The sequence below is a fragment of the Anomaloglossus baeobatrachus genome, chromosome 2 (assembly GCF_048569485.1).
Source record: "Anomaloglossus baeobatrachus isolate aAnoBae1 chromosome 2, aAnoBae1.hap1, whole genome shotgun sequence".
NCBI classification, from domain to species: domain Eukaryota; kingdom Metazoa; phylum Chordata; class Amphibia; order Anura; family Aromobatidae; genus Anomaloglossus; species Anomaloglossus baeobatrachus.
This window is the reverse complement of record NC_134354.1, coordinates 739849252-739865801: the sequence shown is the minus strand read 5'-3', so window position 1 is coordinate 739865801 and position 16550 is coordinate 739849252. Positions and strand designations below refer to the sequence as shown.

The 16550-nt window shown below is 52.1% G+C and overlaps 1 protein-coding gene across 1 annotated transcript in view; it reads right to left on the bottom strand.

Moving 5' to 3' along the window:
• DDX10 (DEAD-box helicase 10) overlaps positions 1–16550 on the bottom strand; it is a 349483-nt gene that overhangs the window by 286847 nt on the left and 46086 nt on the right. The window contains exons 6-7 of the mRNA XM_075337422.1: positions 8218–8407; positions 6427–6553 (exon numbers count right to left, since the gene is read on the bottom strand). Of these exons, the coding sequence (XP_075193537.1) occupies positions 6427–6553; positions 8218–8407 (317 nt within the window). The remainder of the gene's footprint in view (positions 1–6426; positions 6554–8217; positions 8408–16550) is intronic.

Genomic DNA, 16550 nt, shown 5'->3' with positions numbered 1-16550 from the left:
GAGGTAAACTGGTGTTTTTCTACCAGAGAGGCTTGTTCCTCCGATACTGGTGGATTGAGGTTCAGTACGGAGTTGATGGATGCAATCAAGTCACTAACATCCGCATCACCCTCAGATAAATCAATGGGGTACATAGAGGTAGCGTCTGAGCCCACAGTAAAAGTATCCTCCTCGCCCTGCAATTCAGCTCGTGAATCAGAGCCGTGGGACGAGGAAGGAGAAGAGTCCCTGCGTCTCCGTTTAGGAGGACGGGGTCCTAAAACATGCTCTGTTAGCTCTGCAGAGCGAGTCAGAGCAGCAGAGGCGTCCCGAGAAGGGGGCTGATGCATGGTCATCAGAGTCCGGGACAGCTGTCCCATGGAGTCGGCAAAAGACTGGGAGATAGCTCTGGAAAAAGATGCTACCCAAGCCGGGGGTTCAGCCACCGGGGCCGGAGCAGCTGGAGGGACCCCTAAGGAGGCTCCAGGCTGAGGCACCACCATGTTAGAGCAGGCATCACAATGTGGATATGTGCTCGGTTCAGGCAGAATGAGCTGACATGCAGTGCATATAGAGTACAGCTTTGCAGACTTGCTCCTAGTGAGAGACATGCTGCTGAGGTGGAGGTGCAGTAAAGAATACACTCCTTTAGAATGACCCCCTGAGAGTGTATAATAAAGCCCACAACCAGAGGTTGTGGCTTACCAGACCGTTTTTTGTGTGCCCTCCGGATTCCACAGCTCAGACCCCCAGTGATGCAGAAGTTGCAGCAGCCAGCGCCGATCAGTGAGTGAACGCTGATAAAATGGCGCCGGAGTGAGGAGGGGGGGCGTGGTTTAGCCCAAGAGCGGGAACCGGAGGGCCAAGGAGAGATACAGGGGAGGGAAACATCTCCTCAGAGAGGAGTGTCCTCCCCTCTGCTGAACGGCCGGTGGGCGGCGCCGCACTGTTCCCCTGCATGAGTGACATGCAGGGGAACTGAAAACGAAAGTAGGCCGCAACTGAAGCCGGGGCCTAGATTTTTACATGCGGCCGACGAGCAGGCACCCTCGGCGCGGTTCTCAGGAAAAACCCAGAGAACCGGCCGGAAATCACAGCAAAGTTAACAAACACACTCTCCCCTCAATAAATGTACAAGGGACCCCTGAATAACGTCTCAATACTTAGCTTTTGAGACGCAGGGCCAAGTCCCTGGGGGGGGGGGGGGGTGAGCGCTCCGTCCGGCAGGATCCTGACAGGGCTGCGGATGGAGACCGGTCTCCTGCACAGCAGAGAGAACCGTGATGGCTCACCACTTCAAGCCAGAGCCTCAGGGGATGGTGAAGGAGTGCGGCATGTGAAGGCTCCAGCCTTGTAAAGTCAACCTTAACAGCACCGCCGACACAGTGGGGTGAGAAGGGACATGCCGGGAGTCCAGACTGGACCCGCTTTTCTTCCAAATCTTTGAAATCAAAAATCTTAAAAATCAAAAATCAGAGGATGCATGTGTGTGTGTGACCTCCTGAACACAAAGCATTGAACTGGTTAGATTTGTCATCCAGGGGGTGTATATGCTCGGAGGGAGGAGCTACACTTTTAGTGTAGTACTTTGTGTGTCCTCCGGAGGCAGAAGCTATACACCCATGGTCTGGGTCTCCCATAAGGAACGATGAAGAAAAGGTTAACATTAATAGGGGTGCCCAAACTTTTTCATATGACTGTATATATATATTTCTTAGTAAAAAACAAAAGCATGCATAAAGATGTGTGTTAGTTTGCATCAGTCTAAACTGCATACCTAAAGGCCACTTTACAGCGTGGGTACTCGCCCCCATCGGTTGTGCGACACGGGCAAATCGCTGCGCGTGGCGCACAAAATCGCCCCGGACCCGTCACACTACTTACCTGCTCTGCGACGTCGCTGTGACCGGCGAACCGCCTCCTTTCTAGGGGGGGGGTGGGCCGTGCTGCGTCACAGCGACGTCACTAAGCGGTCGCGCCCAATCAAAGCGGAGGGGCGGAGATGAGCGGGACCTAACATCCCGCCGACCTCCTTCCTTCCGCATTGCGGGCGCAGGCGGCAGGTAAGGTGAGGTTCCTAGTTCCTGCGGCGTCACACGGAGCGATGTGTGCTGCCGCAGGAGCAACTACAGCGTACACGCTGCAGCAACGATATTTAAGAATGGACCCCCATGTCACAGATGAGCGATTTTAAACGTTTTTGCGGCGATTCAAAATCGTTCATAGGTGTCACACACAATGACATCTTTAATGCGGCCGGATGTGCGTCACAAATTACATGACCCCAACGACATCGCATTAGCAATTTCGTAGCGTGTAAAGTGGCCTTTAGTCTATGAAATGGCTGAATTAACCCTAGAACGCATACCTGGGGCCTCGGTCATTTGTTTTCTATGGTAGATTGAATTGCTTGCGCGTTCTAGGGTTAAGTATTTTTGGTTACTCAATTCTTATCCTCAACAATAGCAGCCAAGGCCAGGTTCTGCACATCCACCTCCTATTGATCTGAATACATGGCAGATGTGCAGTACCTGGCCACTATCAGAAGACTGAGCAGCTCCAAGACATGAGCATTCCCGGCTGCCTGCTACTGGCCTCCGGGACCAGCTGATCAGACATTCATGACCTATGCTAAGGATAAGCCATCAATGTAAAAGTAGTGGACACCCCTTTAAGCCAACTTTGTAAACAGTATTCATTAATTCATTTTATTTCATTAGAGATTTCGTTCCTTCACCCATGTAGCTGGTCGACAAATTCTGATAAACCCATCAGAGCTCTGCACCTGGATCTGACGGCTCTCACTGCTCTCCCTTCTCTCAGTGTTAGGTCAGGTGCAGACAGGCGTACTTCACAGTCTGTACATGAGGTGTAATGCCCGGACCGGACTGCGCATCGCCCAACCTGGCCTTGTAACCTTGTACTGATCACAGACAGTACACGTAACGATCGCTGAAAATTACCGATGGTAAAAACAGCCCAAACACTGATGAAAATTGGACCTAAAACACCGATTCATAACAATCCATGATTTTAGGTCCAATAAAAATTAGAAGTATGAATGAGGTCTAATCAGATTTTGTACCATATTTGCCCATTATAAAAGTCAATGCGTGCACACAAAAAACAAAAAAAAAACAAACAAATGAAGTTTCATTTTTGCTGTTATCCTTATGTAATCGATGGGCATTTGTATGCCTGTCATTTACATGCATCTGGGCATTCATTTCTATACATCAGCCAATAAAATGTACAAAATCAAATACATGTGTGTGGGGGGGATAGATATATATATTATATACACATACATAGACACACAATATATCTTACACACATGCATATATATAATATACTAGAAGGTGGCCCGATTCTACGCATCGGGTATTCTAGAATTTACGTATTGTGTAGTTCATGTATGATTTTTGTTATATATATATATGTTGTGTGTAGTTACCAAGTGTTTGTGTAGGCGCTGTACATGTTCTGGGTGTTGTCTGGTGTGACGGGGGTGAGAGCGGTGTTGTATGTGTGTTGCGTTGTTTGTGGAGCGCTGTGTGTCTGTAGCGTTGTGTGTTGCGCGGTTTGTGGTGTGTGTGTGGTGTGTTTGGGGGGAGGTATGTTTTGTGCAATGTGTGTGTTGTGCGGTATGTGCGTATATTTGTGTGTGCCGCAGTGTTTGTGTGTTGGGGTGTTGTGTGTGTGCAGCGTTGTCTGTGTGTGTAGGTGTCTGTGTAGGGCAGTTGTTTGTGGTTCCCAGTGTGTGTGTGTGTGTGTGGTGTGTTGTGCACTTCCCATCGTGCTCCATCCACCATGCTGCGCACTCCCAAACGTGCACCATCCGCCATGCTGCGCACTCCCAAACGTGCTCCATCCGCCATGCTGCGCACTCCCAAACGTGCTCCATCCGCCATGCTGCGCACTCCCAAACGTGCTCCATCCGCCATGCTGCGCACTCCCAAACGTGCTCCATTCCCCATGCTGCGCACTCCCAAACGTGCTCCATCCCCCATGCTGCGCACCCCCCATTGTAATCCATCCCCCATGCTGCACCAGCATCAGCCTCTCTACCCGCAGCATCAGCCTTCTGTCCCCAGCATCAGCCCCTCTCTGTCCCCAGCCTCAGCCCCTCTCTGTCCCCAGCCTCAGCCCCTCTCTGTCCCCAGCCTCAGCCCCTCTCTGTCCCCTCCTCTGGCGACACTCACACACACGATCGCATCCACTCACACACACGATCGCATACACTCACACACACCCAATCCCGACACTCACACACACGATCGCATCCACTCACACACACGATCGCATCCACTCACACACACGATCGCATCCACTCACACACACCCGATCCCGACACACACACACCCGATCGCATACACTCACACACACAGACACTGACGATATCGCACATACGCGCTCACAGTCACAACATCCGGAGATACCACATGCTTCTGGCCATGTGATCCTCCGTCAGGTCCTGGAAGGTCACAACAGCACAGTATCGAGGCCGAGAAGCAAGGGATATCGCCGGATGCTGTGAGTGTGTGGATGCGATGTGATGTGTGTGTGAGGTGTGTGTGAGAGTGAGTGTGAGATTGAGTGTGAGCTGATGTGTGTGTGTGTGTGTGCGTGTGGATTTCCGCCGCTACAGGACCTCGATGCGCTTGTAACCATGCCAACGTATCCCGTCCCCCGCTCGCACGGGAGCCCACACCACTCCCGTGCGAGCGGGGGATGGGGGATGGGGGGGGGGGGGGGAGTACAGTACTCACCCCCCTTAACAGCCGTGTCAGTTCGGGGAATGCGCGGGGAGGGGGGGGGGGGGGGGGGGGGGGGAGTACAGTACTCACCTCCGTGACAGCCCTGTCAGTTTGGGGAATGCGCGGGGGGAGGTGGGCGGGGCCAGAGCTAACGTGCGTTGCGTGAGGGGGGCGGGGCGTGGCGTCGCCGAATTGCCAATGCCTGCAGGGTGCCGGGGGCGAGAGGCCAATCTGTGGGGGGGGGCGGAGGCTGGGCGAGCGGCTGGCCAATCCGTGTGGGGGCGCAGCCTGGGCGAGCGGCCAATCGGTGTGGGGGGGCGGGGCCATGGCGAGCCCAGCGGCCAATCAGCTTTGTGTCACCGTAAGGACATGTCACGGTGACACTGTCACGGTGACACAATTTTGGAGCATGACAGACAGACAGACAGACAGAATAAGGCAATTATATATATAGATATCTATCTATATCTATATTATACACATACATATATATTATACACACACACACACACACACACACACACACACACACACACACACACACATACATACATACATACATACAGTGGAACCTTGGTTAACGAGAACAATCCGTTCTGGGAGTGTGCTCGTTAACTAAGTTACTCGTTCAGTAAAGCAAGATTAATCATTGGAATGCAGACAATTCGTTCCACAACTTGTTCAATGTCCCATCCTGGTCCTCTATTGTGCCATTCTACACACAAACGCACACATATTATGTTCACCTTACCTTCCGTTCCATCGCCGGTCTCCTGGGACTTGCTGTTCACTGGTACAGGATGTGTATCGGGTAACTATCGCGACCGATGCCGGAACTTCAGCTGCTAGAGTGCTGACGTCAAAGGCAGGAGCCGCTTGCCTTTGATTGGCCAGCATGCTGCCATTGAGTAGCGACTGACAGGGGAAGTTCCTGCCTCGTCGCGATGCTTGCCGAATGCCGATACACATCTTATACCAGCGAACTACAGGACCCAGGAGGCCGGCGATGGAACGGAAGGTACACATATTATGCTCAACTTACCTTCCGTTCCATCGCATCGCTGGCCTCATGGTTCTTGTAGTTCGCCGTACTGGCGAACTACAAGAACCAGGAGGCCAGCGATGCGATGGAACGGAAGGTAAGGTGAGCATAATACTTTATATGCATGCATGTTTGTTTGTGTGTGTGTGTTTTGTGCATGCTTGTGTGTGTTTGTGTTGACTGCAAGAGCGGGTCAGAGCGCGGTGGATGTATGGAACCGGAAGTGTGTGCGGTGAGGATTTTGCTCGTAGAGCAAAGCTTTCTCGTAAAACAGAGTTACAAATTTACAAAAAGCTTTGCTCGTTAGGCGAAATACTCGCTAACTGGGTTACTCGTTAAGTGAGGTTCCACTGTATAAATGTCTATCGCTTGATTTTTTGCTTTCGAAGTCTTACTTTAGCCGCCTTATGCAGTATGACTGGTCAACGTTCTGTCCTCCTGTGTGATACACATGTATGTCACATCGGGGACAGGTTAAGGGATGGCCAAGCAGTTGGTGGTTATTGCAGCTCCAGCCAATTCCCAGGAGACCGGTGTGGTGGCTGCGTACAATTACCAGCGTGTGGCGCACACCTCGTGAACCGTTCCCTGTAACCTTTTAGAACAGCATCTCCATAATTTACCCCCTGCCCACTCCAATGATCTTACCTCCTTACAGCTAGAAAAGAAGACGATGCTTTTCTTCTTCAGATGGTTCCTCACAAACGAGAACAAGAGGTTTATCTTCTGGGAGAGTTCACAGACCACATAGTTCTGCTCCAAAGTCGCGGGGGTGCTGAAAAAAGAAGACGCACAACACTAGTAAGTATAGAGACAAGTGTGACCTCATCTACAATACACCAATATTCTACAAAGCAAAAAACTGAGGAGCCCGTGGGAGCACGGGGGGTGTATAGGCAGAAGGGGAGGGGCTTTACACTTTTAGTGTAATACTTTGTGCGGCCTCCGGAGGCATAGCCTATACACCCCAATTGTCTGGGTCTCCCAATGGAGCGACAAAGAAATTACTAATATGCATTGTTACTAATGGAAACAGTCAGCAGGCTGTTCAGCAAACGGCCCTAGCAGGGAGCAGGTAGAGACCAACTGTGAATGCAACAGAGCAAATGCAGTGTAGACTGAGTGAGCAAGGAATGCTGGGAGATTTGAGCTCGCAAAAAGTTTTAGGCAACTACATCATCAGCGGTTGTACCTAGTAATCAACAAGTCACCGGCAGTCCCTGCTCAATAGATAACCAACACCAGACCTGGACAGATCCTATCACTCCTTCCCAACATCCACCACTGATGTACGGCACATGTAGGGCCCGGTGTATCACATCATATCACCACTATGGGGATCCAGACTGCTAGTGTGAGAGCAGCCAAACAGACGCCATCACAGAGCGTGGGCGGGGAAGCAGTGAATATGCATGAGATTAATGAGCAGATCCGAAAGTAATGACAGTGTGACAGCTATATTGAGACTAAAGCGGGCTTTACACGCTGTGACACCACTAGCAATGTCGAGCGCAATAGCACCCGCCCCAATCGTACATGCGATATCTGGTGATCGCTGTTGTAGCGAACATTATTGCTATGGCAGAGTCACACGCACATACCTGGGCGACGACGACGCTGTGACCGCCGAACAATACCTCCTTCAAGGGGGAGGTGCGTTCGGCGTCACCACGACGTCACTAAGCGGCCGGCCAATAAAAGCAGAGGGGCGGAGATGAGCGGGACGTAACCTCCCGCCCACCTCCTTCCTTCCACATTGCCGGTGGATGCAAGTAAGGAGATGTTTGTTGTTCCTGTGGTGTCACACACAGCGATGTGTGCTGCCGCAGGAACGACAAACATCGTACCTGCAGCAGTAACGATATTATGGAAAGGAGCGATGTGTCAACGAGCAACGTTTTTTGACGTTTTTGCGATCGGTGATCGGCGCTCCTAGGGTTTACACGCTGCGATGTCAGTAACTGCACCAAATGTGCGTCATTAACGACGTGACCCCGACTATATATCGTTACCGATGTCGCAGCGTGTAAAGCCTGCTTTAGTGAGTATAAACTGTCCTGCTTTATTCTCCATTAGCTGTCCAGACAAAAATAGTCAAATTGGCAACCTTGCCTAGAGAACAAGTTTCATTCATGTTTTATCCAAAAATCCAGCCGCACATACAGTAGTGGTGCCACAGTCACTATCAGTCATCTAATCAGCTGGGGGACAGAAATCGGACACCATGGTGAATGATGTTCATGGTTTCCACCCAATGTTTGCAATATTTAAGCCAATATACAATGAATGAATGAATGAATGAATGAATGAATGAATGAATGAATGAATGAATGAACGAATGAATGAATGAATGAATGAATTAGACCGGGCCCAGACCACTCCATTTTCAATGATGCTGTAACTATGCAATTAACAGGAACAGATTAAGTAAAAACTTACCTAAACTTTGCATTCTCATGCACCCACACATACTCCGGATCTTTAAGGCTCAGCCGTGCGAGATCTTTGACAGATTTTGTCTGGGTTGCAGAAAAGAGCAGAGTCTGTCGCTTCGTTGGCAGATTTTCTATGATCGCATTCACTGTATCAGCAAAACCCATATCCAGGATCCGGTCAGCTTCATCCAAGACTGCAACAAGAGTGAAGCGGAGAATTACAGTTATGCAGGAATTTCTACAGATAAAGGTTGCTGTAGATTTCCTCCTTAGGACATGACTAGACTGTGATTCCACAGGGATGGGAGAAGCGCAGAAGAAGCTTCGTCCATCCGAAGAGGATGGGAAATAATAGTGCAGTGACTGGCTGAAGGGCAGGTGGCGTTTTCTCTCCTCGCAGCACTGTCACCTCTGCTGTACTGCCCCTCGCCCACACTGCCTGGTTTTCTCTCCTTGTAGCCCTGTCCCCTCTGCTGCACTGCCCCTCGCCCACACAGCCTGGTTTTCTCTCCTTGTAGCCCTGTCACCTCTGCTGCACTGCCCATCGCCAACACTGCCTGGTTTTCTCTCCTTGTAGCCCTGTCACCTCTGCTGTGCTGCCCCTCGCCCACACAGTCTGGTTTTCTCTCCTTGTAGCACTGTCACCTCTGCTGTACTGCCCTTCGCCCACACTGCCTGGTTTTCTCTCCTTGTAGCCCTGTCACCTCTGCTGTACTGCCCTTCGCCCACACTGCCTGGTTTTCTCTCCTTGTAGCACTGTCACCTCTGCTGTACTGCCCCTCGCCCACACTGCCTGGTTTTCTCTCCTTGTAGCCCTGTCACCTCTGCTGTACTGCCCTTCGCCCACACTGCCTGGTTTTCTCTCCTCGTAGCACTGTCACCTCTGATGTACTGCCCCTCGCCCACAGTGCCTGGTTTTCTCTCCTCGTAGCACTGTCACCTCTGCTGTACTGCCCCTCGCCCACACTGCCTGGTTTTCTCTCCTTGTAGCCCTGTCACCTCTGCTGTACTGCCCTTCGCCCACACTGCCTGGTTTTCTCTCCTTGTAGCACTGTCACCTCTGCTGTACTGCCCCTCGCCCACAGTGCCTGGTTTTCTCTCCTCGTAGCACTGTCACCTCTGCTGTACTGCCCCTCGCCCACACTGCGTTTTCTCTCCTCACAGCACTGTCACCTTTGCTGTACTGCCCCCTCCCCCACACTGCCTGTCCAGATATCCATTAATCACACTTTCGATAGCTGTGCTCAAAATTTGCTTTGAGCACAAAACACAAGTGTAATCCTCTCCTCACAGCGTTGGGGAAGAGGCAGTACAGCAGAGCAGACAGTGCTATGAGAAAAGGAGAGCTGATAGCAGAGTTTGTAATATAACACAGGTAAGCTCTGAAAGGTGCGAGTCATCTGTGCATTACTCTTCCAGCACTTCCTAATCACACAGGAGGATAGACCAGGAGATCAGAGTTGTATGCTTACATCTCACACACTGAGAAGAAGGGAATTTTGTTTACTTACCGTAAATTCCTTTTCTTCTAGCTCCTATTGGGAGACCCAGACAATTGGGTGTATAGCTTCTGCCTCCGGAGGCCACACAAAGTATTACACTTTAAAAAGTGTAACCCCTCCCCTCTGCCTATACACCCTCCCGTGCATCACGGGCTCCTCAGTTTTGGTGCAAAAGCAGGAAGGAGGAAACTTATAAATTGGTCTAAGGTAAATTCAATCCGAAGGATGTTCGGAGAACTGAAAACCATGAACCAAAAGAACAATTCAACATGAACAACATGTGTACACAAAAGAACAACCAGCCCGAAGGGAACAGGGGCGGGTGCTGGGTCCCCCAATAGGAGCTAGAAGAAAAGGAATTTACGGTAAGTAAACACAATTCCCTTCTTCTTTGTCGCTCCATTGGGAGACCCAGACAATTGGGACGTCCAAAAGCAGTCCCTGGGTGGGTAAAAGAATACCTCGATAAAAAAAGCCGAAAACGACCCCCTCTTACAGGTGGGCAACCGCCGCCTGAAGGACTCGCCTACCTAGACTGGCGTCTGCCGAAGCATAGGTATGCACCTGATAGTGTTTCGTGAAAGTGTGCAGACTAGACCAGGTAGCTGCCTGACACACCTGCTGAGCCGTAGCCCGGTGCCGCAATGCCCAGGACGCACCCACGGCTCTGGTAGAATGGGCTTTCAGCCCCGAAGGAAGCGGAAGCCCAGAAGAACGGAAGGCTTCAAGAATCGGTTCCTTGATCCACCGAGCCAAGGTTGACTTGGAAGCCTGCGAACCCTTACGCTGGCCAGCGACAAGGACAAAGAGCGCATCTGAACGGCGCAGGGGCGCCGTGCGAGACACGTAGAACCGGAGTGCTCTCACTAGATCTAATGAGTGAAAATCCTTTTCACATTGGTGAATTGGATGAGGGCAAAATGAAGGTAAGGAGATATCCTGATTGAGATGAAAAGTGGATACCACCTTAGGGAGAAATTCCGGGACCGGACGCAGAACCACCTTATCCTGGTGAAAAACCAGGAAGGGGGCTTTGCATGACAGCGCTGCCAGCTCCGACACTCTACGGAGCGATGTAACTGCCACTAGAAATGCCACCTTCTGCGAAAGACGTGATAAAGAGACATCCCGCAGCGGCTCGAAAGGTGGTTTCTGAAGAGCCGTTAGCACCCTGTTAAGGTCCCAGGGTTCCAGCGGACGCTTGTAAGGTGGGACTATGTGGCAAACTCCCTGCAGGAACGTGCAGACCTGCGGAAGCCTGGCTAGACGCTTTTGAAAAGAAGGGAATTTTGTTAACTTACCGTAAATTCCTTTTCTTCTAGCTCCAATTGGGAGACCCAGACAATTGGGTGTATAGGCTATGCCTCCGGAGGCCGCACAAAGTATTACACTAAAAGTGTAAAGCCCCTCCCCTTCTGCCTATACACCTCCCGTGCTTCCACGGGCTCCTCAGTTTTGGTGCAAAAGCAAGAAGGAGGAAAAAAATTATAACTGGTTTAAAGTAAATTCAATCCGAAGGAATATTGGAGAACTGAAACCATTCAACATGAACAACATGTGTACACAAAAAAACAGGGGCGGGTGCTGGGTCTCCCAATTGGAGCTAGAAGAAAAGGAATTTACGGTAAGGTAACAAAATTCCCTTCTTCTTTGTCGCTCCTTATTGGGAGACCCAGACAATTGGGACGTCCAAAAGCAGTCCCTGGGTGGGTAAATAATACCTCATAATAGAGCCGTAACGGCTCCGTTCTACAGGTGAGCAACCGCCGCCTGAAGGACTCGCCTACCTAGGCAGGCATCTGCCGAAGTATAGGTATGCACTTGATAGTGTTTCGTGAAAGTGTGCAGGCTCGACCAGGTAGCCGCCTGACACACCTGCTGAGCCGTAGCCTGGTGCCTCAAAGCCCAGGATGTACTCACGGCTCTGGTAGAATGGGCCTTCAGCCCTAAGGGAACCGGAAGCCCAGCAGAACGGTAAGCTTCGAGAATTGGTTCTTTGATCCACCGAGCCAGGGTTGATCTTGAAACCTGTGACCCTTTACGCTGGCCAGCGACAAGGACAAGAGTGCATCCGAGCGGCGCAGGAGCGCCGTACGAGAAATGTAGAGTCTGAGTGCTCTCCCCAGATCTAACAAGTGCAAATCCTTTTCACATTGGTGAATTGGATGAGGGCAAAAAGAGGGTAAGGAGATATCCTGATTGAAATGAAAAAGGGAATACCACCTTAGGTAAAAATTCCGGAACCGGACGCAGAACCACCTTGTCCTGGTGAAACCCAGGAAAGGGGCTTTGCATGACAATGCTGCTAGCTCAGACACTCTCCGAAGTGAAGTGACTGCTACTAGGAAAACCACTTTCTGCGAAAGGCGTGCGAGAGAAATATCCCTCATTGGCTCGAACGGTGGTTTCTGAAGAAACATCAGCACCCTGTTCAGATCCCAGGGTTCCAACGGACGTTTGTAAGGAGGGACGATGTGACAAACCCCTTGCAGGAACGTGCGTACCTGTGGAAGTCTGGCCAGGCGCTTTTGAAAAAAAACACAGAGAGCGCAGAGACTTGTCCCTTAAGGGAGCCTAGCGACAAACCCTTTTCCAATCCGGATTGAAGAAAGGACAGAAAAGTGGGCAAGGCAAATGGCCAGGGAGAAAAACCCTGAGCAGAGCACCACGACAGGAATATTTTCCACGTCCTGTGGTAGATCTTGGCGGACGTTGGTTTCCTAGCCTGTCTCATAGTGGCAATGACCTCTTGAGACAATCCTGAAGACGCTAGGATTCAGGACTCAATGGCCACACAGTCAGGTTGAGGGCCACAGAATTCAAATGGAAAAACGGCCCTTGAGACAGCAAGTCTGGTCGGTCTGGCAGTGCCCACGGTTGGCCGACCGTGAGATGCCACAGATCCGGGTACCACGACCTCCTCGGCCAGTCTGGAGCGACGAGGATGGCGCGGCGGCAGTCGGCCCCGATCTTGCGTAACACTCTGGGCAACAGTGCCAGAGGAGGAACACATAAGGAAGCTGAAACTGCGACCAATCCTGAACTAAGGCGTCTGCCGCCAGAGCTCTGTGATCTTGAGATCGAGCCATGAATGTTGGGACCTTGTTGTTGTGCCGTGACGCCATTAGGTCGACGTCCGGCATCCCCCAGCGGCAACAGATCTCCTGAAACACGTCCGGGTGAAGGGACCATTCCCCTGCGTCCATGCCCTGGCGACTGAGAAAGTCTGCTTCCCAGTTTTCCACGCCCGGGATGTGAACTGCGGAGATGGTGGAGGCCGTGGCTTCCACCCACATCAAAATCCGCCGGACTTCCTGGAAGGCTTGCCGACTGCGTGTTCCACCTTGGTGGTTGATGTAAGCCACCGCTGTGGAGTTGTCCGACTGAATTCGGATCTGCTTGCCTTCCAGCCACTGCTGGAACGCTTTCAGGGCAAGATACACTGCCCTGATCTCCAGAACATTGATCTGAAGGGAGGACTCTTGCTGAGTCCACGTACCCTGAGCCCTGTGGTGGAGAAAGACTGCTCCCCACCCTGACAGACTCGCGTCCGTCGTGACCACCGCCCAGGATGGGGGTAGGAAGGATTTCCCCTTCGATAATGAAGTGGGAAGAAGCCACCACCAAAGGGAAGCTTTGGTTGCCTGAGAGAGGGAGACGTTCCTGTCGAGGGATGTCGACTTCCTGTCCCATTTGCGTAGGATGTCCCATTGAAGAGGACGCAGGTGAAACTGCGCGAACGGGACTGCCTCCATTGCTGCCACCATCTTCCCCAGGAAGTGCATGAGGCGCCTCAAGGGGTGTGACTGACCTTGAAGGAGAGATTGCAACCCTGTCTGCAGTGACCGCTGTTTGTTCAGCGGGAGCATCACCATCGCTGAGAGGGTATGAAACTCCATGCCAAGATATGTCAGCGATTGGGCCGGTGTCAGATTTGACTTTGGAAAATTGATGATCCACCCGAAACTCTGGAGAGTCTCCAGAGTAGCGTTGAGACTGTGTTGGCATGCCTCTTGAGAGGGTGCCTTGACCAGCAGATCGTCTAAGTAAGGGATCACCGAGTGACCCTGAGAGTGGAGGACCGCAACTACTGTAGCCATGACCTTGGTGAAAACCCTTGGGGCTGTCGCCAGGCCAAACGGCAGTGCCGCGAACTGAAGGTGTTCGTCTCCTATGGCGAAGCGCAGGAAGCGCTGATGCTCTGGAGCAATCGGCACGTGGAGATAAGCATCCTTGATATCGATCGATGCGAGGAAATCTCCTTGGGACATTGAGGCGATGACGGAGCGGAGGGATTCCATCCGGAACCGCCTGGTCATTACGTGTTTGTTGAGCAGTTTTAGGTCCAAAACAGGACGGAAGGACCCGTCCTTCTTTGGAACCACAAACAGGTTGGAGTAGAAAACGTGACCCTGTTGCTGAAGAGGAACCGGGACCACCACTCCTTCTGCTTTCAGAATGCCCACCGCCTGCAGAAGAGCCTCGGCTCGCCCGGGAGGCGGCGATGTTCTGAAGAATCGAGTCGGAGGACGAGAGCTGAACTCTATCCTTCATGAGGAAGCCGCCTTGGAAGCGGCACCTCCGGCGGTCTTTTTAGGGCGTGATTTAGACCGCCATGCGTCGGAGTTCCTCTGATCCTTCTGAGGCCTTTTGGACGAGGAGAATTGGGACCTGCCCGCCCCTCGAAAGGACCGAAACCTCGACTGTCCTCTCCTCTGTTGGGGTGTTTTCGGTTTGGCCTGGGGTAAGGATGTTTCCTTTCCCTTGGATTGTTTGATGATTTCATCCAATCTCTCACCAAACAAACGGTCGCCAGAAAATGGCAAACCCGTTAAGCACTTTTTTGGAAGACGAATCTGCCTTCCATTCCCGTAGCCACAAGGCCCTGCGTATTGCCACCGAATTGGCGGCTGCAACCGCCGTACGGCTCGCAGAGTCCAGGACAGCATTAATAGCGTAAAACGCAAATGCCGACGTATGAGAGGTTATGGACGCCACCTGCGGCGCAGAAGTACATGTGAGTGCGTCAATTTGCGCCTGACCAGCTGAGATAGCTTGGAGTGCCCATACGGCTGCGAATGCTGGAGCAAAAGACGCGCCGATAGCTTCATAGATGGATTTCAACTAGAGCTCCATCTGTCTGTCAGTGGCATCCTTGAGTGAAGCTCCATCTTCCACTGCAACTATGGATCTAGCCGCCAGTCTGGAGATTGGAGGATCCACCTTGGGACACTGAGTCCAGCCCTTGACCACGTCAGGGGGGAAGGGGTAACGTGTATCCTTAAGGCGCTTGGAAAAACGCTTATCTGGACAAGCTCGGTGTTTCTGGACTGTCTCTCTGAAGTCAGAGTGGTCCATAAACATACTCGTTGTACGCTTAGGAAACCTAAAACGGAATTTCTCCTGCTGAGAAGCTGACTCCTCTACTGGAGGAGCTGAGGGAGAAATATCCAACATTTGATTGATGGACGCAATAAGATTATTCACTATGGCGTCCCCATCAGGAGTATCAAGGTTGAGAGCGGCTTCAGGATCAGAATCCTGATCAGCTACCTCCGCTTCATCATAAAGAGAGTCCTCTCGCTGAGACCCTGAACATTGTGATGATGTCGAGGGGAAGTCATAGCGAGCTCGCTTAGGCGGTCTGGGGCTGCGGTCCATGTCAGAGACCTCACCCTGGGATCTATGAGACACCCCGGGAGAACATTGTTGTTCCAACTGAGGGGAACCAGGGGGCAATGATTCCACAGTGCCCATGGTCTGAGATACCGGTCTGGACTGCAAAGCTTCTAGAATCTTAGCTATAGTCTCAGAAAGTCTGTCAGTAAAAACTGCAAACTCCGTCCCTGTCACCAGGACAGTGTAGCCGGTGATTCCCCCTGGGCCCCTCTTAGCAGAGGCTCTGCTGAGCAAGTGCCACAGGGGCCGAGCAGTGCACATAATGAGGGTCAGTGGAACCTGCCGGTAGCGAGGTCATACATGCGGCGCAGGCAGCATATTAAGCCTGTGTTTTGGCACCCCTGCATCTTGTGGGTGCCATGCTGTTGTCTCCCCTGAGCAACACAATAGGGTATATAGCCAGAAATCCACCGTGCACCATACAGTGTAAAGTATAGCCTATAAACATATAATCTATAATTACACTTCTGCACAAGTGGGGCCAGCTCAGGAGCTGATTACCGCCCGCTTAAAGCGGTTGTGTGGCCACCAGAATCCCTGCCTGGGTCCCCCACATCTTGTCTCCCCTCTGCAGCGTCAGGGGAGCTGACAGGAATGGCTGCCGGCGTCCTGAGGAGAGGAGGGAGCCGTGGGCGTGCCCCAGAAAGTGCGGGAACTGGTGCCCCACTGTGCACAGTGAGGGGGGTGGAGTATGCAAAGCATGCTCCAGCCCTCAGTGCTGCCGTCCTGTACAGCGTCCCGCCCTTCCCCTGACTGGCAGGGCTGGGGGCGGGAAGAAAAGAGACAAGGCCGCAAAAGCCGGGGACTCGAGTTATAAACGCGGCCGCCGTATAAGCGCGGTAGTCCCCGGCGCACCAACAGTCCCAGCCGCTCCGCAGTGAAAACAATGGCGGCGGCGGTCAGCGCGGCAGTCCCCATACACTAACACACTCAGCGACGCTGCAGTGTGTAATGGCACAAAACGTAGTCAGCGCTGCGGTCCCCGGTGCACTAGCACACCCAGCAATGCTGGAGTGTTGCTGTGCGCGGCCCCCACGGGGACACAGAGTACCTCAAAGTAGCAGGGCCATGTCCCTGAACGATACTCGGCTCCTATCCAGCAGGGTCCTCAGGAGCTGTGGATGGAGCACGGTCTCCTGTGCCTGGAGACCGAAAG